The 25,881-nt window shown below is 40.4% G+C and overlaps 1 protein-coding gene across 3 annotated transcripts in view; it reads right to left on the bottom strand.

Moving 5' to 3' along the window:
- The window catches only part of ldlrad3 (low density lipoprotein receptor class A domain containing 3), a 245,617-nt gene that overhangs the window by 62,316 nt on the left and 157,420 nt on the right, over window positions 1-25,881 (bottom strand). The window contains exon 5 of one of the 3 annotated variants that reach the window (XM_062967887.1): window positions 24,076-24,123. The exons of the other annotated variants lie outside the window; for them this stretch is intronic. Within the exon in view, the coding sequence (XP_062823957.1) occupies window positions 24,076-24,123 (48 nt within the window). The remainder of the gene's footprint in view (window positions 1-24,075; window positions 24,124-25,881) is intronic. 3 annotated transcript variants of the gene reach the window in all.

The following is a 25,881-nucleotide window of genomic DNA, read 5'->3' as shown; positions in this document are numbered from 1 at the left end:
AATGGCCTGAGTCCCAGGGAATTTTAATGGTATATGATATATTTATTGAAGTTGTTATATATGGTTTATGTAATGTGTTATTTGTTTATCTGTTTTATTTGGGGTTATGATTTTTGTGTCATGTAATTATTGTTGTTTTAACTATTGTTCACCACTTTGAGTTCTATCCATGGGAGAAAAGAGGCATAAAATAATAATAATAATAATAATAATAATAATAATAATAATAATAGTAATTGTCAAGATCGAAAAATCAGCTGATGACCCAAAATGCAGAATGTGCAAGGAAACCGATGAAACCATTGATCATATCCACAGCTGCTGTAAGAAAATCGCACAGATAGACTACAAACAGAGGCACAACTATGTGGCCCAAATGATTCATTGGAACTTAGGCCCCAAGTACCGCCTGCCAGCAGTAAACAAGTGGTGGGATCACAAACCTGCAAAAGTATTGGAAAATGAGCACGCAAAGATACTGTGGGACTTCCAAATCCAGACTGACAAAGTTCTGGAACACAACACACCAGACATCACAGTTGTGGAAAAGAAAAGGGTTTGGATTCCTGATGTTGCCATCCCAGGTGACAGTCGCATCAATGAAAAACAACAGGAAAAACTCAGCCGCTATCAGGACCTCAAGATTGAACTTCAAAGCCTCTGGCAGAAACCAGTACAGGTGGTCCCGGTTGTGATGGGCACATTGGGTGCTGTGCCAAAAGGTCTCAGCCGGCATTTGGAAACAACAGGCATTGACAAAATTACGATCTGCCAACTGCAAAAAGCCACTCTACTGGGATCTGCGCGCATCATCCGAAAATACATCACACAGTCCTAAATGCTTGGGAAGTGTTCAACTTGTGGACTTGTGATACGAAATCCAGCATATCTATCTTGTTTGCTGTCTCATACAATGTTGTATAATAATAGTAATAATAATAATAATAATAATAATAATAATAATAATAATAATAATAATAATAATGAAAAATTAATCAAAAGCAAAGTCATAGTTTTTAACCAGGTATCTATTTTTGAGATTTGCTCGAACAGAATGAAACAATGTCAGAGAGACTGCAGTAGGGAGGGGAAACAGGAAAAACTGGGGTGCTTCAAATTTTGGCATCTTTTACGCTTGGGCTGGATACAATTAGAGTCAATACCAGCAATTTGGCCCATGTACAGGAACACAATCTTATAGTTTGGCTCTGCCAGAAGTAGGAAGGCAAATGATTCTGACTCAAGTAGACTGAAAAAAGCAACTGATGATATGCAGAAATACTTGCTGATTATGACTGAAATAGGAGCACCAGAAATAGTATTTTCATTAATGCCTCTCCCCCTCCAACTCACAAAGACAAGGAGCCTTCTGGTACAATGCATACTCTGAGGATTATGTAAACTTTCATTCAGATTCAAAAAGGCGCATTCCTTCAAATCCCAGTGGATAATAGCCACATGCTTACTGATACACTCTTTTAGTTCTGACAGATGTGTTGCTTGGGCTAAATCCATTTGTTTGAACAGAAAGAAAAAACCACAGAAATCTGGAGCTAGATTTCCACTCTCATTTTCTTGCTTTGCCTGTGCCAGAGGGACTTGAGAACAGACCTGTCAGGCAGAAGGCTGGCCACGAGGGAATCTTCACCACTAGGATAATTTTTTTTTAAAAAAAACTTCCAATAATGCACAGGCAGCAGAGCCAGCAATACCAATTACCTGTATCTAGTGCCAGGAGGCAAAAAGAAAGCAAAAGAACAGAATTTTCCACATCCCAGCTGTCATAAAACAGAAAGGCTAGGTCATTTTGGAAAGGAAATAAATAAATAAAGGAGAAGAAACCAACTCTTTCTAGACACCTGTTTCTTCTGCACGAGTTATTTAATCCCTCTGCACTTCTGAGGCTGTAATTGATCCACAAGCATGTGCAGAAATACAGAAAACGTTTTCTATACTCCTACATTGCTTGCTTGCAACAAGAAGAAGCTGGGAGGTTGCACCAGTTGAAGCAAGGCCAGCCAGCAATGGAAGAGGAAGACAGGGAATGATAAGCTCTTGGGGTACTCCAGGCGCTCTCTGAAACCAACCAGGTAATTGTGCTTGCACCTAATCTGTGTAACTACCTTTTCTTACCAGTAAGAACAAATAACACATTTTTTCTCACTGCAAGAAGTTATTTGAAAATTGTGCAGTTTTCAATGAGTATTCACAGGTTGGAACCAGCTCTGAGCAAAGAAAATATTTTCCAAAAAAACAAAACAAGCCCCCCCCCCCCCCAACAGAATTAGAAGAGACCTTATGGGCCATCCAGTCCAAGAAGCAGGAAAACTGAATTCAAATTGCATTCAAAGCATCCCCAACAGAAGGTCATCCAGCCTCTGCTTAAAAGCCTCCAAAGAAGGAGCCTTCACCACACTCCGGGCAAAGAGTTCCACTGCTGAACAGCTCTCACAATGAGGAAGTTCTTCCTAATGTTCAGGTGGAATCTCCTTTCCTGTAGTTTAAAGCCATTGTTCCATGTCCTAGTCTCCAGGGCAGCAGAAAACAAGTTTGCTCCCTCCTTCCTATGACTTCTCCTCACATATTTATACATGGCTATCATGTCTCGTCTCAGCCATCTCTTCTGCGGGCTAAACATGCCCAGTTCCTTAAGCCACTCCTCATAGGTCTTGTGCTCCAGACCCTTGATCATTTTAGTCGCCCTCCTCTGGACACATTCCAGAGAGACAGAGACAGACAGAGAGAGAGTTCTTCTACACAAGGAAAAAAAAACACGGATGTTCTGCACATGGACCAAGCTTCTTAAGAAGGGAATCCTCCTTTTCTGGATAAAAATGAGTTTCCTTAGCAGAAAAGCTTGTTTTCTGAATTTAAAAAACTGCCAAATTTTGCAGAAAAGTCCCAAGAGTTATCGTGTGTCCTCCTTTTCCCAGACATATCTTTTTCGGAGCTAACTCTTATGTTCAGAGATAAATTTCTATGGATTTTAAAATGTCTGAGGAGGCTTCACTTCCTACTTGCCAATGCCTCCTCCTCACTGCAGTTCTCCTGACTCCATCAAGAGCTGCACTAAGAGAAGGGACAGAGTCTGGCTCCGTAAAGTGTGCAGAGTGATGCAATGAGTAGGGCTTGGAGGACAAAAGGGGACACATCCAGAGAGAAAAGGTGAGAGAACCAAGTGAGTTGGCTGAGGAAGCATCCAGCCACTCAAGGAAAATGAAAAAAAAATGGCATGGTGGGAGGGGTGAAATAGAATGCAACGTTGTTGATATTTAAATACAATGAAAGTCAGGAATGTTTCTATAGCAACTATCACAGTTTATACAGCAAGGGTATTTAAAATGACAGTCATCATAGTGTTGTGTGGTTTGAAGTAGTCAGTTAGCAAATCTATCCACTGTGTTGTCAAAGGCTTTCATGGCTGGGATCACAGGGTTGTTGTGTGTTTTTCGGGCTGTATGGCCATGTTCCAGAAGTATTCTCTCCTGATGTTTCGCGCACATCTATGGCAGGCATCCTCACAACCTCTGAGGATGCCTGCCATAGATGTGGGCAAAATGTCAGGAGAGAATACTTCTGGAACATGACCATACAGCCCAAAAAACACACAACAATCCAATCTATCTACTGTTTTGATTTTCAGAATACGGTTACCCTACTGAAGAGTGAAGGATTTATTTCTCCACACAAGAAACAATGTTCCAGTATTTGAACAACCTCCTTTTCACTTACACAGCAAATACTAATATTTTTTCCCAACTGCAGCATTGTCCACTATTGCTATTGCTTCTATAGTCTTCCCTAGAACAGCACAAGGAGAGATAACATCAAGTCACTAACTACTCATGGGCAGCAGCAAGGATGATGCCAGAGTGCAAGAGAGAAGCACTGCCGCTTGTGGTACCTGGAGTCCACTTGCACAGTGTAGGAAAGAATCATTCTCAGTGATAGGTACCTAACACAGCTTCTAGTATTGCTTGGAGGAGCAGTCCCTAGAGTATCCCCTATTGTTGTTATTTAAATGCAATGAACATCAGAAATTTGTCTATAGCAACTACTAAAGCTTATACAGCAAAGGTATTTAAAATGACAGGGCAGGCAGAGGCAGTCAACAAACGAAGCACTCCTTGACTTAATTCTTTTTTGCCATCCAAGGTAGCACCATAATGTTGATTTCCTATTATGGGTAGCCATGTTGTTGCTACTTCTGCCATGCCTCCTGCCCATATCGGTCCAATGGCACATTGTCAATGTAGAGGAAAATAAAAGTACTATAGGTTCCAAAACAACATAGGGAGAGATGTTGCTCCTTTGTTACAGGCCAACACCTGCAGTTGAACAGATAGTGACTCATCTTACTGTCTTGCTAAGCATTACCTTCCAGCACTACTTGCAAAGGCTATGTAGTACAGAACACTTTATAAAAGGACACCTTCAAAGCTGGAGCTAGCCCTACAACCTGCAATCATTGCCTGCTGAACCACTAAATAATAATATACAAAATCTCTGAGCAACAGGCATTTGCTGGTCTGCTATTTACTACTGTGTTTTTCTGCCATTACATCATGGCTGGCAAGTGGCCAAAGACCATTTGAAAAGAGAAAGAAAAGATAAGATTTATCCACCATAAAATACAAGTCCAAAGAAGACTGGGGTCTAGAATGCCCAAAGACATGTTTTGTGTCTTCCATTCCTCCTCCCTTGGAGTGTGCCATTTTTAGTGAAGACCTACTAGAGCTCTTTTAATGTGCCTTTTATAGCTATTGCTAGGTGTAAGGTCATCATGTTCTGCTTCTTTGTGCTCTTCAAGTTTATTCCCTGCCTCTCCAAGTTTTAATAACTTCTGCAATTCAAAAACTGTTAATATTTGTAGTGTAACAAATAATGCTTGCCAGTGGCATTGTTCATATTTCTTTCTCCCGAATAGCATCAGATTATTACTTCTACTCCCAGTAGTCATTTCTCACCCTTTCCTTTCTGTTTCCCATAATTACAGTTTTTCTTCCAAGCTTGAAATTACTGGAACAATACCTGCACCATTTCTTAAAGCTTTCCACACCCTTGTGGTATGAAAAGAAGCCATCTGTAAAACCATATTGTCAACAACAAAACCCATAGAAGCATTAGATGTTAAGAAAAAATACATTACAAAAGAAAGTCATATTTAAGTGATATGAAGGGCTCCTGGAGAAAGGTGGCATTGTGTTAACAAATCATATCTTAATTTTTAAAGGGGAAAGCATGACTTATGTTACTTAACTAAATAATGACTAAACAAACAGATTTCTTTAAAAGCTCTTGGTCTGATTACCCAGTTGACATTTTCAATGCTCTCAATTTGCTACTTTCTTTACAGAAGCCCAATAATATAACCAAGGAATGTAACCAAGATAATTTATATTTTTATAAGGACTGATCAAGAAATGGATCAAGTAAAGACTTGCTTTTTTCACTTCTTTCTTTGATCTTGACCATCTTGTAGCTGTAAAATATTCTTCATTTAAATACTTGACCCTTACAAAGCATTTCCATGATCCTTTATATTCCTAATTTTAAATTCCACAAATGCCCATATTCTTTCTACATGGCCTTTTGCCTACAGCAGGGGTGAGTTACTTCACGGGAAGGCAATGCTTTGCTTCTGTGTCCATCTTGCTGGCTGCAGGTACACAATGTCACTGCCGGTACTGGTTTCAGCCTATAATTGCTTGTTTGAGGGGAAACCAAGGAGCAAATCTCTTCTAACCACCATATTGTTTTATGGAAGTTTGGGCATTTTAGGCAGAATTTTGCAAATTTATTTATATATTTTATATGCCGCCATTCTCCAGGAGTCTCCTGGACCCTAAATACATTAAATTAAACATAATCACAATAACATATAAACTCAATTAAAATCAATTCATATACCTTTGGATATTGAATTTAAAACATACACAAGTTTAAAAAGATAAACATCCCTATGAAAATGCCCCTCCTGCTTATCCATGAAAGGTCTGCTTAAATAAGCATATTTTTGCCTGTTTGCTTAAGCAAAGCAGGGAAGGGGCCAGCTTAGACTTCTGAGCAAGTGAGTTTGAGAATTTGGGAGCAGGGACTGAGCAGGCTCTCGCTTTTATGTCCTTACTGTGATGGTGATGGGACTTAGAGAAAGCCTTCCCCTGAACATTTTAGGGCTCTGGGGCACATGTACAGTGTAGTGGTTTAAAATTTCTGGAAGAATTGACAATAAATAGATGTAGCTCTAATGTTTTCCCTGTTTTGCACGCTTAAGGGATAACTAAAATAGGAACTGAATCTAGAACATTCTTCCTTTGTTAGTTAGGAAAGGATGATTTTTCTCTCCTAAACAAACACATCTATATCTCCTTTAAAAATCTCTAAACATAGGAGCATTTTCACCACACCCAAGGCTTCAAAAATGCTTCCTGGGCTTCAAGGGGCTTGTAAGATGAAGTGAAAATGTATACCCTTGCCCCACAGTGGATATTTTGAAGCTTTTTAGGGCAAAGGTTTTCAAATTTTTTGCAGGAGTTGTTTTGACTCAGAAGTGTGTGTCCACCAAAGTCTCTGAACGTGGTGTAAATGTCCTCCACACCTCCTATAGTGCATTTGGGGGCATCTTGAAAAAAAACCTTCAGGGACTGAAGGCAACCAAAATGACCATAGCAGCCACATGGGATACATTTTGTTCACCCTTATTCTAGACCTATTTAAACAGGATGCTGTTAAACAGTATGTAAGGGAGAGACAGTTTTTATATATCAGGAAAGATCAGGTAATCCATGTTGGTTTGGGGGGATGCACTGCCATTTTGCCTATGAAGGCAGTATTTATTGTTGGGATGCCGAGGGCAGCAGCTGTGACAAAAGACTGCTTTAATCCACTAAGGACATAAGCTAACGTTTCATTTTCCTTGGTTTTTACTGATACACCTCGATTAATATCTTCATGTAAACAATAAGTCATTGTTTTGATATACCTGTGACTATGTTTCATTTTGACAGAACCTCAAATCTGAGTTGGCCTGGAAAGTGAGTGAGCAAGAAACCTGGAATCATTACATATAGTATGGCAATATGATAACTACTCTAAAAAAAATTGTCCTCATCCAGGTTCTACATAGATCCTCGAGCTAATTCTCGAATATAGTGATTTAAGCTGTAATCACTAAACATGGTCAAAGACTTGTTTAAACAGCCATGTTTTTAGGTGACTGCAGAAAGTTTGGAGAGTGGGGGCTGCCCTAATTTCTTTAGGGAGGGCATTCCAAAGACAGGGAGCCACCACCGAGAAAGCCTTCTCTCGTCGTTCCCACCAGCCACGTTTGAGATGGAGGTGGAACTGAGAGGAGAGCCTCCCCAGCCGATCTTAGGGCCTGCACTGGTTCATAGAAGATGCGATCTCAAAGATAGGTTGGACCAGAACCACATAGGGCTTAGTAGGTAATAACCTGCACTTTGAATTGGGCCTGAAAACTCGTCGGCAGCCGATGGAGCTGCTTTAATAGGGGCATAGCATGTTCCCTATAACCAGCTCAGTTAGTAATCTGGCTGTTGATCTTTGCACTAACTGCAGTTTCCGAGCCATCTTCAAAGGCAGCCCCATGTAGTAATCAATTCTAGATGTGACTAAAGTGTGGACCACCGTGGCCAAGTCAAGAACATCAATATTGGGTTGTTGTATGTCTTTCGGGCTGTGTGGCCATGTTCCAGAAGCATTCTCTCCTGACGTTTCGCCCACATCTATGGCAGGCATCCTCAGAGGTTGTGAGGTATGGAGAAAACTAAGCAAAGAGGTTAATATATATCTGTGGAAAGTCTAGGGTGAGAGAGGTCAGTGTGAATGTGTGTAGTTAATCACTTAAATTAGCATTGAAAAGCTTATCTGCTGTCTTCTTCCTGCCTCTGGGGCATCCTTTGTTTAGAGTCGTTAACTGCCCTTGGTTGATTCATGTCTGGAAACCCTCTGTTTTCAGAGTATTGCTTTTTATTTACTGTTCTGATTTTTGAGTTTTGTAATACTGGTAGCCAGATTTTGTTCATTTTCATGGTTTCTTCCTTTCTGTTGAAGTTGTCCACATGCTTGTGGATTTCAATGGCTTCTCTGTGTAGTCTGACATGATAGTTGTTAGAATGGTCCAGCATTTTTGTGTTCTCAAATAGTATTCTGTGTCCAGGCTGGTTCATCAAATGCTCTGCTATGGCTGATTTCTCTGGTTGAATTAGTCTGCAGTGCCTTTCATGTTCTTTGACTCTTGTTTGGGCGCTGCGTTTGGTGGTCCCTATGTAGACTTGTCCACAGCTGCATGGTATCCGGTAGACTCCTGCAGAAGAGAGAGGATCCCTCTTGTCCTTCGCTGACCGTAGCATTTGTTGGATTTTCTTCGTGGGTCTGTAGATAGTTTGTAGGTTGTGCTTCTTCATCAGCTTCCCTATGCGGTCAGTAGTTCCCTTGATGTATGGTAAGAACACCTTTCCTCTGGGTGGATCTTTGTCTTGACTCTCATGGCTTGTTCTTGGCCTTGCAGCTCTTCTGATGTCTGTGGTGGAGTATCCATTGGCCTGTAGAGCCCAGTTTAGGTGGTTGAGTTCACCTTGGAGGAGGTGAGGTTCGCAGATTCTTTGTGCACGGTCTGTCAGGGCTTTGATTGTGCTCCTTTTTTGACTTGGGTGATGGTTGGAGTTTTTATGAAGGTATCTATCTGTGTGTGTAGGTTTTCTGTAAACTGTGTGGCCCAATTGTTGATTGGGTTTGCGGATGACCAGAACATCTAGAAATGGCAGTTTTCCTTCCTTTTCTTTTTCCATGGTGAATTGGATGTTTGGGTGGATGCTGTTAAGATGGTCCAGGAACTTGCTGAGTTCTTCCTCTCCATGGCTCCAAATTGTGAAGGTGTCATCTACGTATCTGAACCAAACAGTTGGCTTTTTTGGTGCTGTTTCAAGGGCCTGTTTTTCAAAGTATTCCATATAGAAATTTGCTACTACTGGGCTGAGAGGGCTCCCCATGGCCACTCCATCCTTCTGTTCATAGAATCCAGTGTCCCACTGAAAGTAGCTAGTGGTGAGGCAATGGTGAAACAGGGCTGTGATGTCTTCTGGGAAGTTTTGTTTGATTAGTGTGAGGGTGTCAGCTACTGGGACTTTGGTAAAAAGGGACACCACATCAAAGCTGATCAGGATGTCCTTGGTGCTTAGATTGAGGTTGCTGATCTTTTCTATAAAGTGTGTAGAGTCCTTGATATAATGTGCAGTGAGCCCAATGTGGGTTTGTAGCTGTGTAGCCAGAAATTTTGCCAGGTTGTAAGTCGGCGATCCAATGGCACTTACAATGGGTCTGAGTGGGATGGAGTCCTTGTGGATTTTGGGGAGTCCGTAAAGCCTGGGTGGGAGGGCTTCTGATTTGCACAGCTGTTGGCGTATGTCAAAGTTAATGGAGGAGTTCTTGATTAGAGTGTTCGTTTTTCTGGTGATTTTGTTAGTGGGGTCTTGTTTCAGTTTCTTGTAAATTGTGGGATCTAGAAGTTGTCTGATTTTTTCTTTGTATTGTTTTGTTTCCATGATTACTGTGGCATTCCCTTTGTCAGCTGGAAGAATGATGATTTCAGGATCTGAGTTGAGATCTTTGATGGCCTGTCTTTCTTTTCTCGTTATGTTGCTGGGGGGGAGTTTTGCATTTCTCAGGATCCTTGCTGTTTCCATTCTTACTTCCTCTGCTTCTTCCTCAGGGAGCTGGTAAATTGCTGATTCAACATTGGCAATGATGTTTTCTACTGGGATCCTGGTGGTGGTGACTGCAAAATTTCCTCCTTTTTCTAGAATGGATACTTGGTCTTCAGTGAGTTGTCTGTCTGTCAGGTTGATGATGGTCCGTGATTTATCCAGTTCTGGCTTTGGCTGTTGCTTACGGCATTTGTCAAATTTTTGTTTTTGTCTCTTGGTGTGGAGAACCATGTCTTTCTCCATTTTCTTGTAGGTAAGGCTGTCTATTTTATCCCAGTCCTGGGTATTCATCTTTTGGCTGATGTTGATGTGGAGGTGCAGCAGTTCTTTGTCTGTGTTTGCGAGTTCTTTACGGATGGTGTGGATTCTCTCTCTCAAGAGGTTGCGTTCCAGGCGGTTGTAAATGCGATGAGCCTGTGGTGTTTTGAAGGTCCTTTTGGCTGCAAGAAATTGTGGGATGGTATCTGTGTCTCTGCAGCGTAGAAGGAAGGTCAGGGAGCACAGCAGATGTGCTTTCCTGGTCCTTAGTTTTTCCAATCTCCGTGTGTCTTGGAACAATTTCTCCCCGTAGAGATGTTCAATGTGTTGTCGAAGGCTTTCATGGCCGGGATCACAGGGTTGTTGTATGTCTTTCGGGCTGTGTGGCCATGTTCCAGAAGCATTCTCTCCTGACGTTTCGCCCACATCTATGGCAGGCATCCTCAGAGGTTGTGAGGTATGGAGAAAACTAAGCAAAGAGGTTAATATATATCTGTGGAAAGTCTAGGGTGAGAGAGGTCAGTGTGAATGTGTGTAGTTAATCACTTAAATTAGCATTGAAAAGCTTATCTGCTGTCTTCTTCCTGCCTCTGGGGCATCCTTTGTTTAGAGTCGTTAACTGCCCTTGGTTGATTCATGTCTGGAAACCCTCTGTTTTCAGAGTATTGCTTTTTATTTACTGTTCTGATTTTTGAGTTTTGTAATACTGGTAGCCAGATTTTGTTCATTTTCATGGTTTCTTCCTTTCTGTTGAAGTTGTCCACATGCTTGTGGATTTCAATGGCTTCTCTGTGTAGTCTGACATGATAGTTGTTAGAATGGTCCAGCATTTTTGTGTTCTCAAATAGTATTCTGTGTCCAGGCTGGTTCATCAAATGCTCTGCTATGGCTGATTTCTCTGGTTGAATTAGTCTGCAGTGCCTTTCATGTTCTTTGACTCTTGTTTGGGCGCTGCGTTTGGTGGTCCCTATGTAGACTTGTCCACAGCTGCATGGTATCCGGTAGACTCCTGCAGAAGAGAGAGGATCCCTCTTGTCCTTCGCTGACCGTAGCATTTGTTGGATTTTCTTCGTGGGTCTGTAGATAGTTTGTAGGTTGTGCTTCTTCATCAGCTTCCCTATGCGGTCAGTAGTTCCCTTGATGTATGGTAAGAACACCTTTCCTCTGGGTGGATCTTTGTCTTGACTCTCATGGCTTGTTCTTGGCCTTGCAGCTCTTCTGATGTCTGTGGTGGAGTATCCATTGGCCTGTAGAGCCCAGTTTAGGTGGTTGAGTTCACCTTGGAGGAGGTGAGGTTCGCAGATTCTTTGTGCACGGTCTGTCAGGGCTTTGATTGTGCTCCTTTTTTGACTTGGGTGATGGTTGGAGTTTTTATGAAGGTATCTATCTGTGTGTGTAGGTTTTCTGTAAACTGTGTGGCCCAATTGTTGATTGGGTTTGCGGATGACCAGAACATCTAGAAATGGCAGTTTTCCTTCCTTTTCTTTTTCCATGGTGAATTGGATGTTTGGGTGGATGCTGTTAAGATGGTCCAGGAACTTGCTGAGTTCTTCCTCTCCATGGCTCCAAATTGTGAAGGTGTCATCTACGTATCTGAACCAAACAGTTGGCTTTTTTGGTGCTGTTTCAAGGGCCTGTTTTTCAAAGTATTCCATATAGAAATTTGCTACTACTGGGCTGAGAGGGCTCCCCATGGCCACTCCATCCTTCTGTTCATAGAATCCAGTGTCCCACTGAAAGTAGCTAGTGGTGAGGCAATGGTGAAACAGGGCTGTGATGTCTTCTGGGAAGTTTTGTTTGATTAGTGTGAGGGTGTCAGCTACTGGGACTTTGGTAAAAAGGGACACCACATCAAAGCTGATCAGGATGTCCTTGGTGCTTAGATTGAGGTTGCTGATCTTTTCTATAAAGTGTGTAGAGTCCTTGATATAATGTGCAGTGAGCCCAATGTGGGTTTGTAGCTGTGTAGCCAGAAATTTTGCCAGGTTGTAAGTCGGCGATCCAATGGCACTTACAATGGGTCTGAGTGGGATGGAGTCCTTGTGGATTTTGGGGAGTCCGTAAAGCCTGGGTGGGAGGGCTTCTGATTTGCACAGCTGTTGGCGTATGTCAAAGTTAATGGAGGAGTTCTTGATTAGAGTGTTCGTTTTTCTGGTGATTTTGTTAGTGGGGTCTTGTTTCAGTTTCTTGTAAATTGTGGGATCTAGAAGTTGTCTGATTTTTTCTTTGTATTGTTTTGTTTCCATGATTACTGTGGCATTCCCTTTGTCAGCTGGAAGAATGATGATTTCAGGATCTGAGTTGAGATCTTTGATGGCCTGTCTTTCTTTTCTCGTTATGTTGCTGGGGGGGAGTTTTGCATTTCTCAGGATCCTTGCTGTTTCCATTCTTACTTCCTCTGCTTCTTCCTCAGGGAGCTGGTAAATTGCTGATTCAACATTGGCAATGATGTTTTCTACTGGGATCCTGGTGGTGGTGACTGCAAAATTTCCTCCTTTTTCTAGAATGGATACTTGGTCTTCAGTGAGTTGTCTGTCTGTCAGGTTGATGATGGTCCGTGATTTATCCAGTTCTGGCTTTGGCTGTTGCTTACGGCATTTGTCAAATTTTTGTTTTTGTCTCTTGGTGTGGAGAACCATGTCTTTCTCCATTTTCTTGTAGGTAAGGCTGTCTATTTTATCCCAGTCCTGGGTATTCATCTTTTGGCTGATGTTGATGTGGAGGTGCAGCAGTTCTTTGTCTGTGTTTGCGAGTTCTTTACGGATGGTGTGGATTCTCTCTCTCAAGAGGTTGCGTTCCAGGCGGTTGTAAATGCGATGAGCCTGTGGTGTTTTGAAGGTCCTTTTGGCTGCAAGAAATTGTGGGATGGTATCTGTGTCTCTGCAGCGTAGAAGGAAGGTCAGGGAGCACAGCAGATGTGCTTTCCTGGTCCTTAGTTTTTCCAATCTCCGTGTGTCTTGGAACAATTTCTCCCCGTAGAGATGTTCAATGTGTTGTCGAAGGCTTTCATGGCCGGGATCACAGGGTTGTTGTATGTCTTTCGGGCTGTGTGGCCATGTTCCAGAAGCATGGCCATGTTCTCCACACCAAGAGACAAAAACAAAAATTTGACAAATGCCGTAAGCAACAGCCAAAGCCAGAACTGGATAAATCACGGACCATCATCAACCTGACAGACAGACAACTCACTGAAGACCAAGTATCCATTCTAGAAAAAGGAGGAAATTTTGCAGTCACCACCACCAGGATCCCAGTAGAAAACATCATTGCCAATGTTGAATCAGCAATTTACCAGCTCCCTGAGGAAGAAGCAGAGGAAGTAAGAATGGAAACAGCAAGGATCCTGAGAAATGCAAAACTCCCCCCCAGCAACATAACGAGAAAAGAAAGACAGGCCATCAAAGATCTCAACTCAGATCCTGAAATCATCATTCTTCCAGCTGACAAAGGGAATGCCACAGTAATCATGGAAACAAAACAATACAAAGAAAAAATCAGACAACTTCTAGATCCCACAATTTACAAGAAACTGAAACAAGACCCCACTAACAAAATCACCAGAAAAACGAACACTCTAATCAAGAACTCCTCCATTAACTTTGACATACGCCAACAGCTGTGCAAATCAGAAGCCCTCCCACCCAGGCTTTACGGACTCCCCAAAATCCACAAGGACTCCATCCCACTCAGACCCATTGTAAGTGCCATTGGATCGCCGACTTACAACCTGGCAAAATTTCTGGCTACACAGCTACAAACCCACATTGGGCTCACTGCACATTATATCAAGGACTCTACACACTTTATAGAAAAGATCAGCAACCTCAATCTAAGCACCAAGGACATCCTGATCAGCTTTGATGTGGTGTCCCTTTTTACCAAAGTCCCAGTAGCTGACACCCTCACACTAATCAAACAAAACTTCCCAGAAGACATCACAGCCCTGTTTCACCATTGCCTCACCACTAGCTACTTTCAGTGGGACACTGGATTCTATGAACAGAAGGATGGAGTGGCCATGGGGAGCCCTCTCAGCCCAGTAGTAGCAAATTTCTATATGGAATACTTTGAAAAACAGGCCCTTGAAACAGCACCAAAAAAGCCAACTGTTTGGTTCAGATACGTAGATGACACCTTCACAATTTGGAGCCATGGAGAGGAAGAACTCAGCAAGTTCCTGGACCATCTTAACAGCATCCACCCAAACATCCAATTCACCATGGAAAAAGAAAAGGAAGGAAAACTGCCATTTCTAGATGTTCTGGTCATCCGCAAACCCAATCAACAATTGGGCCACACAGTTTACAGAAAACCTACACACACAGATAGATACCTTCATAAAAACTCCAACCATCACCCAAGTCAAAAAAGGAGCACAATCAAAGCCCTGACAGACCGTGCACAAAGAATCTGCGAACCTCACCTCCTCCAAGGTGAACTCAACCACCTAAACTGGGCTCTACAGGCCAATGGATACTCCACCACAGACATCAGAAGAGCTGCAAGGCCAAGAACAAGCCATGAGAGTCAAGACAAAGATCCACCCAGAGGAAAGGTGTTCTTACCATACATCAAGGGAACTACTGACCGCATAGGGAAGCTGATGAAGAAGCACAACCTACAAACTATCTACAGACCCACGAAGAAAATCCAACAAATGCTACGGTCAGCGAAGGACAAGAGGGATCCTCTCTCTTCTGCAGGAGTCTACCGGATACCATGCAGCTGTGGACAAGTCTACATAGGGACCACCAAACGCAGCGCCCAAACAAGAGTCAAAGAACATGAAAGGCACTGCAGACTAATTCAACCAGAGAAATCAGCCATAGCAGAGCATTTGATGAACCAGCCTGGACACAGAATACTATTTGAGAACACAAAAATGCTGGACCATTCTAACAACTATCATGTCAGACTACACAGAGAAGCCATTGAAATCCACAAGCATGTGGACAACTTCAACAGAAAGGAAGAAACCCTGAAAATGAACAAAATCTGGCTACCAGTATTACAAAACTCAAAAATCAGAACAGTAAATAAAAAGCAATACTCTGAAAACAGAGGGTTTCCAGACATGAATCAACCAAGGGCAGTTAACGACTCTAAACAAAGGATGCCCCAGAGGCAGGAAGAAGACAGCAGATAAGCTTTTCAATGCTAATTTAAGTGATTAACTACACACATTCACACTGACCTCTCTCACCCTAGACTTTCCACAGATATATATTAACCTCTTTGCTTAGTTTTCTCCATACCTCACAACCTCTGAGGATGCCTGCCATAGATGTGGGCGAAACGTCAGGAGAGAATGCTTCTGGAACATGGCCACACAGCCCGAAAGACATACAACAACCCTGTGATCCCGGCCATGAAAGCCTTCGACAACACATTGAACATCTCTACGGGGAGAAATTGTTCCAAGACACACGGAGATTGGAAAAACTAAGGACCAGGAAAGCACATCTGCTGTGCTCCCTGACCTTCCTTCTACGCTGCAGAGACACAGATACCATCCCACAATTTCTTGCAGCCAAAAGGACCTTCAAAACACCACAGGCTCATCGCATTTACAACCGCCTGGAACGCAACCTCTTGAGAGAGAGAATCCACACCATCCGTAAAGAACTCGCAAACACAGACAAAGAACTGCTGCACCTCCACATCAACATCAGCCAAAAGATGAATACCCAGGACTGGGATAAAATAGACAGCCTTACCTACAAGAAAATGGAGAAAGACATGGTTCTCCACACCAAGAGACAAAAACAAAAATTTGACAAATGCCGTAAGCAACAGCCAAAGCCAGAACTGGATAAATCACGGACCATCATCAACCTGACAGACAGACAACTCACTGAAGACCAAGTATCCATTCTAGAAAAAGGAGGAAATTTTGCAGTCACCACCACCAGGATCCCAGTAGAAAACATCATTGCCAATGTTGAATCAGCAATTTACCAGCTCCCTGAGGAAGAAGCAGAGGAAGTAAGAATGGAAACAGCAAGGATCCTGAGAAATGCAAAACTCCCCCCCAGCAACATAACGAGAAAAGAAAGACAGGCCATCAAAGATCTCAACTCAGATCCTGAAATCATCATTCTTCCAGCTGACAAAGGGAATGCCACAGTAATCATGGAAACAAAACAATACAAAGAAAAAATCAGACAACTTCTAGATCCCACAATTTACAAGAAACTGAAACAAGACCCCACTAACAAAATCACCAGAAAAACGAACACTCTAATCAAGAACTCCTCCATTAACTTTGACATACGCCAACAGCTGTGCAAATCAGAAGCCCTCCCACCCAGGCTTTACGGACTCCCCAAAATCCACAAGGACTCCATCCCACTCAGACCCATTGTAAGTGCCATTGGATCGCCGACTTACAACCTGGCAAAATTTCTGGCTACACAGCTACAAACCCACATTGGGCTCACTGCACATTATATCAAGGACTCTACACACTTTATAGAAAAGATCAGCAACCTCAATCTAAGCACCAAGGACATCCTGATCAGCTTTGATGTGGTGTCCCTTTTTACCAAAGTCCCAGTAGCTGACACCCTCACACTAATCAAACAAAACTTCCCAGAAGACATCACAGCCCTGTTTCACCATTGCCTCACCACTAGCTACTTTCAGTGGGACACTGGATTCTATGAACAGAAGGATGGAGTGGCCATGGGGAGCCCTCTCAGCCCAGTAGTAGCAAATTTCTATATGGAATACTTTGAAAAACAGGCCCTTGAAACAGCACCAAAAAAGCCAACTGTTTGGTTCAGATACGTAGATGACACCTTCACAATTTGGAGCCATGGAGAGGAAGAACTCAGCAAGTTCCTGGACCATCTTAACAGCATCCACCCAAACATCCAATTCACCATGGAAAAAGAAAAGGAAGGAAAACTGCCATTTCTAGATGTTCTGGTCATCCGCAAACCCAATCAACAATTGGGCCACACAGTTTACAGAAAACCTACACACACAGATAGATACCTTCATAAAAACTCCAACCATCACCCAAGTCAAAAAAGGAGCACAATCAAAGCCCTGACAGACCGTGCACAAAGAATCTGCGAACCTCACCTCCTCCAAGGTGAACTCAACCACCTAAACTGGGCTCTACAGGCCAATGGATACTCCACCACAGACATCAGAAGAGCTGCAAGGCCAAGAACAAGCCATGAGAGTCAAGACAAAGATCCACCCAGAGGAAAGGTGTTCTTACCATACATCAAGGGAACTACTGACCGCATAGGGAAGCTGATGAAGAAGCACAACCTACAAACTATCTACAGACCCACGAAGAAAATCCAACAAATGCTACGGTCAGCGAAGGACAAGAGGGATCCTCTCTCTTCTGCAGGAGTCTACCGGATACCATGCAGCTGTGGACAAGTCTACATAGGGACCACCAAACGCAGCGCCCAAACAAGAGTCAAAGAACATGAAAGGCACTGCAGACTAATTCAACCAGAGAAATCAGCCATAGCAGAGCATTTGATGAACCAGCCTGGACACAGAATACTATTTGAGAACACAAAAATGCTGGACCATTCTAACAACTATCATGTCAGACTACACAGAGAAGCCATTGAAATCCACAAGCATGTGGACAACTTCAACAGAAAGGAAGAAACCATGAAAATGAACAAAATCTGGCTACCAGTATTACAAAACTCAAAAATCAGAACAGTAAATAAAAAGCAATACTCTGAAAACAGAGGGTTTCCAGACATGAATCAACCAAGGGCAGTTAACGACTCTAAACAAAGGATGCCCCAGAGGCAGGAAGAAGACAGCAGATAAGCTTTTCAATGCTAATTTAAGTGATTAACTACACACATTCACACTGACCTCTCTCACCCTAGACTTTCCACAGATATATATTAACCTCTTTGCTTAGTTTTCTCCATACCTCACAACCTCTGAGGATGCCTGCCATAGATGTGGGCGAAACGTCAGGAGAGAATGCTTCTGGAACATGGCCACACAGCCCGAAAGACATACAACAACCCTGTGATCCCGGCCATGAAAGCCTTCGACAACACATTGAACATCAATATTGGTGCCGGGGATACAGAGTGTACACTGCTCATAGTATCAGAATAATTGTTAAGAAATGCAGGTCTTTCTGGCAAAGAGACTAGAGAATTGTGTGCCTTTACTAGCAATCTTGTATACATTCCTTATCTGCACAGAAAAGAAGAAATAGGTTTGCTGGTCTAAAATCAAATAGAAATAGGCGACAGTCACTCCATATTGCAGCTCTCTACCTTCTCCCTGAAATTTATTAAGATATTAATATCTGAATCTTGCCAGATAAATAATTCTGAGACTCTTTAGTAAATACTCTATCTGAAAGCACTTTAGAAATCAGACAGGTTTTGCTCCTTGTTCTACAGCTAGGTCTGTGTTGCCTTAATAGCACGACTCACTCCTTTCACAAAAGGATTTGCTCTGAAGATGTTGGCATTAAAATATCAATGGAATTTAACAGCTTAAAGTGCCATTCTTTATCAAGAGCAGTCTACTTTGGAATCTGTTTTTGCAGCAACGTAGAATGCTGACAGAAACAGACTATGAATTCACACCTTCCTTAAAGCAGGGTACTTTTAAAGTAATAACATGCTTGGGGGTATTAGGAGCTTAGTGGAGATGGAGAAGTGAATGGAATGACATGTCACAGTTTGCACTGAAGAGCAAATGGTTCAATAGGAGATGGAGAGATTTATTTATTTTTATTTTATTTTATTTATTACATCACTTCTACCCCGCCCTTCTCACCCAGCAGGGGACTCAGGACGGCTTACAATATAAACACACACACACACACACACACACACACACACACACACACACACACACACACACACATATATATATATATATATATATATATATATATAATCCATCAAGATTAAAAATTACAATAAAATTAAGAATATACATTAAAAATATACATAAATATACATTTAAATATACATTTAAGGCACTTTTTCTTTTTCTTTTCTTTTTCTTACCCATATCTGCTCAAAATGTGCCATACGATGTCCGCTGGTTTTTCTGCAGGAATATATGACTGGGATTCATTCCCATTTATTTATGATTTATCAATAAATACATCCAAATGGCAAAATATATACCCACACATTTCTCCCCAGCAAAAATCTTGGTAAAATCAACCCTTTACATTTGTGGGCTTCACTTTTGGAGATTTGATTATTTATGGATTTTATTTAAAATGTTTTCTCTAGGAATCTCTAGACTCTCCAATATGACTCTATCCTCAACTTCTACTGAACATTGGCCATAAAATCACATTGTAGGATTCAGAAATTCCTAGTGAGGTATTCTCTCAGGTAAATAAATAGTAGTTTTTAATTTGTATTTCCCCCATTTTCATGAGGATCCTTTCCCCCTAACTCCAACAAATGTGGACTACTAACTGCAATGGGATTCAACATGTGGACCATTTTGCTACAGCCCAGAATGGCTGTGGTGGAGCTATCATTCAAACTGCTATACTGGCCATATGGGATAGTCTCTGTAATTCAGGAGCTACTAGCCATCTCTGACAGTAATATGCAAATGGAGGCAAATGGAAGAAGATAAGGAGGAAAGGTTTTAAAAGCCCCCTCTCTCCTTGTCTTACGTTTCTCTTGCACACTCATCAAACATGCACATTCTACTTTTTCCCTTTAACTTGAGTGTGTGGTGGGGAATTGCTCAAGGAAAAGCAAAGGAGAGCAGACTGGAAACATTAGTACCAAGCAAGGTAGATACTAGAGGTGTGTGTGATGCCAAAAATCTGCTTCATTTGTATTTATGAAATTTGGGTAACCCCCGTTTTGATTGTAAAGTGGTTTGAAAAATTTGTAAGGGGTTCGTATCATATCTAATACGAAATTCTAAAATTTGTTTTTTGTTTAGTGATTCTCCCATTCATGCCAATGGGGACACTTCTGGGACTCCGCTCTCCCTCATATCTAGGGCAATCAAGATGAATCTTGCTACAATTGTAGCACACATTTACCACTGTAAGCTCTGCAAGTTTCAGAACATTTCGTTCATCCACTGATTTTGAAAAATTGAATTATATTTTTAAAACCAATAGAAAGGAAAGCAAGAAGACTAGAATTAAAATAGAATCAAAATAGACTAGAAAATAAAGAAGGCAGTTTGTAGAATTTAAAATTAAAGAAATCCAAAAGGGGAAAAAAGACCCCTCCCCAAATGAATTCTATACTGAATACCCCCCCCCCCCCCGGATGCACACACACAAAGAAAGGGATCGTAAAAGGATCCTCAGCAATCCTAACAGGAGTTCTAAGCTGAGGCAAACTAAGCTTGCATGGGCACAATGGAGAAATGGAGAAATTCAGCTTCTACCTAATTGGTACCTTCAATCTCCCTCCTAGCTCTCTATTAGCTCGCTCGCAATGGTGACAGAGGCACCATGGCTCCTGGGTTGAGGAGAGCACGTGACATACCAAGTTTGTCTGCACTGTCCAGTAGTTTGCTTGTGCTGAACAAGAAGCTGACACAATGCAACTTACAAATAGTAACAAACTTCTTACAAAACGCCATAAAAGTCTGTTTTCATTCATTTGTGTGTGTGTGAGGGGGGGCATGCATCATTGTCTTTGTAGTGCGGGTCGTAAGTACGGATTTACCAAAACACTGACGACTTATGACCTGTGTCCAAATTTTTGCACAGCTCTACTAGATACAGCCTTGTAGCTGCCAGTTGCCAATCTTCTAGAGCCTGTTCATCTCACCCTACAGAACATATAAATTAATAGATTACCTATGTGGTCTAAATCAATATGCAATTTGCTACCTCACCAAAAGCAAGCCTTAAAAAAACACAGATCTTTGGAAAGACATTCTGTTGTTTATTAATAATATTGAAAAATCATTCTTGGTCAGCAAATTTCCTTGAAGCATCGAATAAGCTAGGCATTTACTGATTCCCAATCAATTAAAACCTATGCGCTCCAAAAAGCCTTTGCCTTCAATACACAAGTTGCTGACTAAACATCTACAATGGATTCTCAGTAAAAGACAACATATCAAATGAGCCAATTATTAAAGATGTAACAAATTAATGAAATACTAAATAATTCAGGAGAGATGGTCTCATTCTCTGTCTCTCTGTGTCTTTCTCTCTCACACACACACAAATTATGGATGCTAACATTAAGGTAAGGACCAATAGATTGGACCACAAATGATTAACATTAAGCATTCTAACACTCTACACCCACTACATCTCTTTTGCTTTGCCTCTCAAAGACATCTAGACACATAGATCTAAATCCAATTGTAAATACCAACTAGAGCAAGCCTGTAGAAACAATGGAAACTGGCATATCAACACTTAGAAAAGTGACATTGATTTAGTAGCTCTACTCCATCAGAGGACCTTATCATATTGGGATACACTTTGTTTCTGAGAATGTGATTGGTGCACACATTTAATGGAAGTCAGAACTTGCACATATGCTCTTAGATAGAGTTGTTGGAAATTTAATTAACACAAACATGTATTACATTATTTATAGAGTTAAGATAGGATGTATCAATAACAAGGCTTTAATTGCATTTTGGGGAAATGCAGTGTCTTAAAACAATATGTGTTCAGCATTGTTTCCATTCCAGTTCACTAAACTACTTCTAGAGGCCACATCACACAAAGTGTGAATGCATGGACATCACTTGTTGCAGCAACCATTTCACACATAGTAGTTTGTTCATAATGGACAGCTTTTAGTAAATCAAAAACTGCCAAAAGTTGTATTAATTGTAGCCTGACATACTGTATCATACACACTTGGTCCAAAAAACATTTCTTATACTTGGAACATTCATATTATTATCAAAACGAAATCACAGAATCTGAAGCCAATTTTTCTGATCGATATGAATATGATCTATAATTTTATCCAACTTACGATTTCTATATTGAAATGTATTACGTATGCATGTAATTTGTCTGGGTTTTAAAATTACATTTAATCTGCATGGGTTCTACTGCATGATGATTTCAATTGACCAATATACCGTATTTTTCGCTTTATAAGACGCACTCCCCCCCCCAAATAGAGGGGAAAAGTCAGTGCGTCTTATAAACGCAACATGACCCACGAGCCCTGCGCTCAAGCCGGCTTTAAGGCCTGCCTCCCATTACATTTTCCCTCCGGAAATATGAGGGGCTTTCCTGTTCTCCCCCGGGTCCTCACCATCCTGAGGGTCGTCTTCGGGGTCCTGCGAGGTGCCGGGAAGCGGGTTCAGGAGCCGCTCCAGCTCCTCCGCCAAGGGTGCCGCCATCTTCCCTGGCCTGGCTTCTCTTCCGCCTCGCCGGCTGCGAGACTTCATTTCCCAGAAGCCCTCATCATTGCAGAGCGCAGCCGAGGCTTCTGGGAGTTGACGTTCGCGTGCTCTGAGGCGAGCCAATGAGGAGAGAGAGCCGTTGCCCCAACTAATTACTTAAAAGGCAGGATTTTAAACAGCCAGTGAAAATTGAAATAGTAAAATTACAGGCAGTTTTCTGACATGATTCCAGTACTTAAATTTGGTTCATACATTTATTTATGTAATGTTGCTCAGTAACCTGCGAAAGCCAAAATTTGGATATTTCTTGTATCATAAATTCAAATTAAAAATACTCGAAGGTACAACGGACATTCGTTCTCAACTCTTTTGCTCATCCTACAGTGTGGTGAAAGAGAACCCTCTGTAAAGCATTTATGTATCACGGATTACAGAACTAACCAATACAATTTGTGGAAGATGTCAAGGTGAAGCAAGGAGACATATTTGACACGTACCCTAAACACAGTAGCCGTTGTGAAACTAGGGGGGGGGGGGAGAAGGGTATGGCACAGTATAGGGGCAATCCTAATGTTGCTGTTGACTGTTTGGTAATGTCTACATATTACATGTTATTTTATTAAAATGTTCTAGGTCATCTTTTAGTTCAAATTATTTTTCCCCATTTTCCTCCTCTGAAAACTAGGTGCGTCTTATCATCTGGTGCGTCTTATAAAGTGAAAAATACGGTAGTTCTTTTTTCCTATCGATACATATTGACTTCTCCTTTTTCTGCTTTGGCTAGATTCCAACCCAACAATTGGTACACTGCAGTGATATTGTATGATTCTAGTTTCAAAAACAGGGAAAGATAGAAGGATTCCATAGAATACATATAGAGCATAAAAAGTTACAGTCAGCTATCATTATATTACAACACTTGTTCAAAAAAAATTATAATGTAGCACCTTTCTACTCTGCATAGAATCATAATGGAGAAAATGGAGTAGGGAAGGGAGAAATAATATCTTTTAGTCACCATTAAATCAATTTTGTATCTATCAAGACAACTATATATTTCATTTTGTAAAAAAAAAAAAGAAGGGGGGGACTATGAAAGCACTGAGGAATGGAAATAAATAACGGGCATATTCTACATTTTCATGTTTTCAATGAAAATTGAACCTAAGTTAAATACTAAGGGAAATATTTCATTCAATACTTAATGTTGCTTTTTATTCATTAACAAAATAGTCACTGCTCAAATCAAGATGCAGCAATTTCTATTTTAAAAACAAAACTGTTTTTCATTTCATATATACTTCCCAAATGTATACAGGAGATGCACCACAATCTTTGATATCTGAAAAAGCACAACATACTTAGTAAATGCATACATCTGGGAATATGGTAAATATTAGCATGTTCAAAATGCAAGCCCATGCGGGTCTCGTTTATTTTTATTTTACATAGATTTTTATACATACAGGTTGTCTAGAAAGGGAATACAAATCTTGCAAAACTCTGAAATGTTATTGTAAGAAAAGTTAAGTTAATATTGATAACACATTGATAACAATTAAAGAGATAATGAAGAAAATGGAAATAATTAAGAAACATTTAACAGAATTTGAATGGGCGACTGGATTTGAAGATAAATTAGAATAAATCAGAAGCAATGTTATTTAATTATACCAAGCAGGAGGAAGAGGAGTTTAAAAAGCAAATGGATATAAAAGACATGAGAATATGCGTAAAAGAAAATATAAAATACCTTGGAATAACCATAACCAAAGATCTCAAATCCATAGAAAGGAAAAACCTAGAAGAATTAAGGAAACACATGGAGGGGAAGTTAAAGGATTATAATAATCTGCGATTTTCATGGTTCAGCAGAATAGCCCTAGTAAAAATGAAAGTCTTATCCAAAATAAATTTCCTGTTCAGAATGATACCATTAATGATTTCAGAAAAGGAAATAAATAAATGGCAACAAATAATAAACAAATATTGCAATAATGGTAAAAAGAACAGATTAAATAAACAACTTTGGTACAACCCCCCTAAAGAAAGGAGGATTGGGCCTTCCAAACATAAAAAAATATTATGAGGCAAACCAATTAAGATATGTAGCAGAGAAGATGATGGGTGGAGAAGGTTTGGAATGGATGGAATCAGGGAATAAGGCAGTTGAGTGGAGAAAGGATAACATATTCTTTAAAGAAATCTCAAAGAAAGAGATAAAAAATTTGGAAATATATCATTAAGAAATATAATGGAAATATGGAGCAAATATAAAGGACAATTAATTAATAAGAATTCAGTCTTAACACCAATAATAATGGAAAAAGATTTCCCAAAGGAACTAAAAGGAAAGCTAGATAAAGAATTAGAAAAAAGGGAACTAAAAAGGGTAGGAAATTGGATAGAACGAAAAATGGAAAAGGTAAAAATGAGAGAAGAATTGAGAGGAATAAATATTTCTTGGATTCATTGGATTCAATTAGAAAGACATACTGTTTACTTATCTGTCAACAGCAGCGAGAATTCTATTGGCAAAATATTGGAAAATACAAGCTACACCAAGCATAGAAGAGTGGATCGCAAAAATGGATGAAATACACGATATGGATGCATTAACATTTATGATTAAACAACATAACGGGCGACCAATGAAACGCACAGATTGGTCAAGCTACATAGAATACAAGCAACAAAGGAATAGGAATTAACTAATCAAAAAAAGTATTTAGATTAACAAACTTTGTTCGGTACACCAGGAAAAGGAAATAAAAATCTACCCAGTACGACAGGAAGAATTGTAGCAATAGCAAATTACACCGAAGTGATGAGGATGGAAGACTGAAAAAAAAATTCCCCCTACCCCCCCCCCCTACTCTTCACCATCAATCCCTGCCCTCCCTTTTTTTTCTCTTCTTTCTCTTTCCTCCTATTCTTTTACTGAACTGTGCACAAAACACTCAATAAAAATTTATTAAAAAAAAAAAGGATTCAATTAGAAAAATGGAATGAAAACTTGTGGGCCAAAAATAAAACTGGAAAACAAATAACACAATTTGAGGAATTAATAATAAAAGCATTAAAAAGAGAAAATAGTGAGCAATTAAAAGGAACAACAAGTAAAATATATAAAATACTAATTAAAGACATAGAAAAGAAAAGAAAAGATTAGCATTAAGAGAATCATGAGAGGAGGAAGTAGGAACAAAGATAACAGAAAAAGAATGGGAAGAGATATGGAAAACAAGACAATTAAAAAACTTGTCAATTAGTATAAAAGAAAATTGTTATAAACTGATTTGGAAGTGGTATTTAACACCGAGAAGGTTAAATATTATGAATAAGAATAATAACGAAAAATGCTGGAGAGGGTGCAAGGAAATTGGAACCTACATGCATATGTGGTGGGATTGTAAACATGTAAAAGATTTTTGGGAATTGGTTATAAGGGAAATAGAAAATATTAGGAATATAAAAATCAGAAGGAATCCAGTGGAAATATTACTTTTAATCAAAAAAGAGGATGAGAAAGATAAGAGGGAAATTTTTAATAGACATG

Source organism: Anolis carolinensis, chromosome 1 (assembly GCF_035594765.1).
Source record: "Anolis carolinensis isolate JA03-04 chromosome 1, rAnoCar3.1.pri, whole genome shotgun sequence".
Taxonomy (NCBI): domain Eukaryota; kingdom Metazoa; phylum Chordata; class Lepidosauria; order Squamata; family Dactyloidae; genus Anolis; species Anolis carolinensis.
Note: the sequence above shows the minus strand (reverse complement) of the source record. Positions and strands in the feature narration are given on the sequence as shown.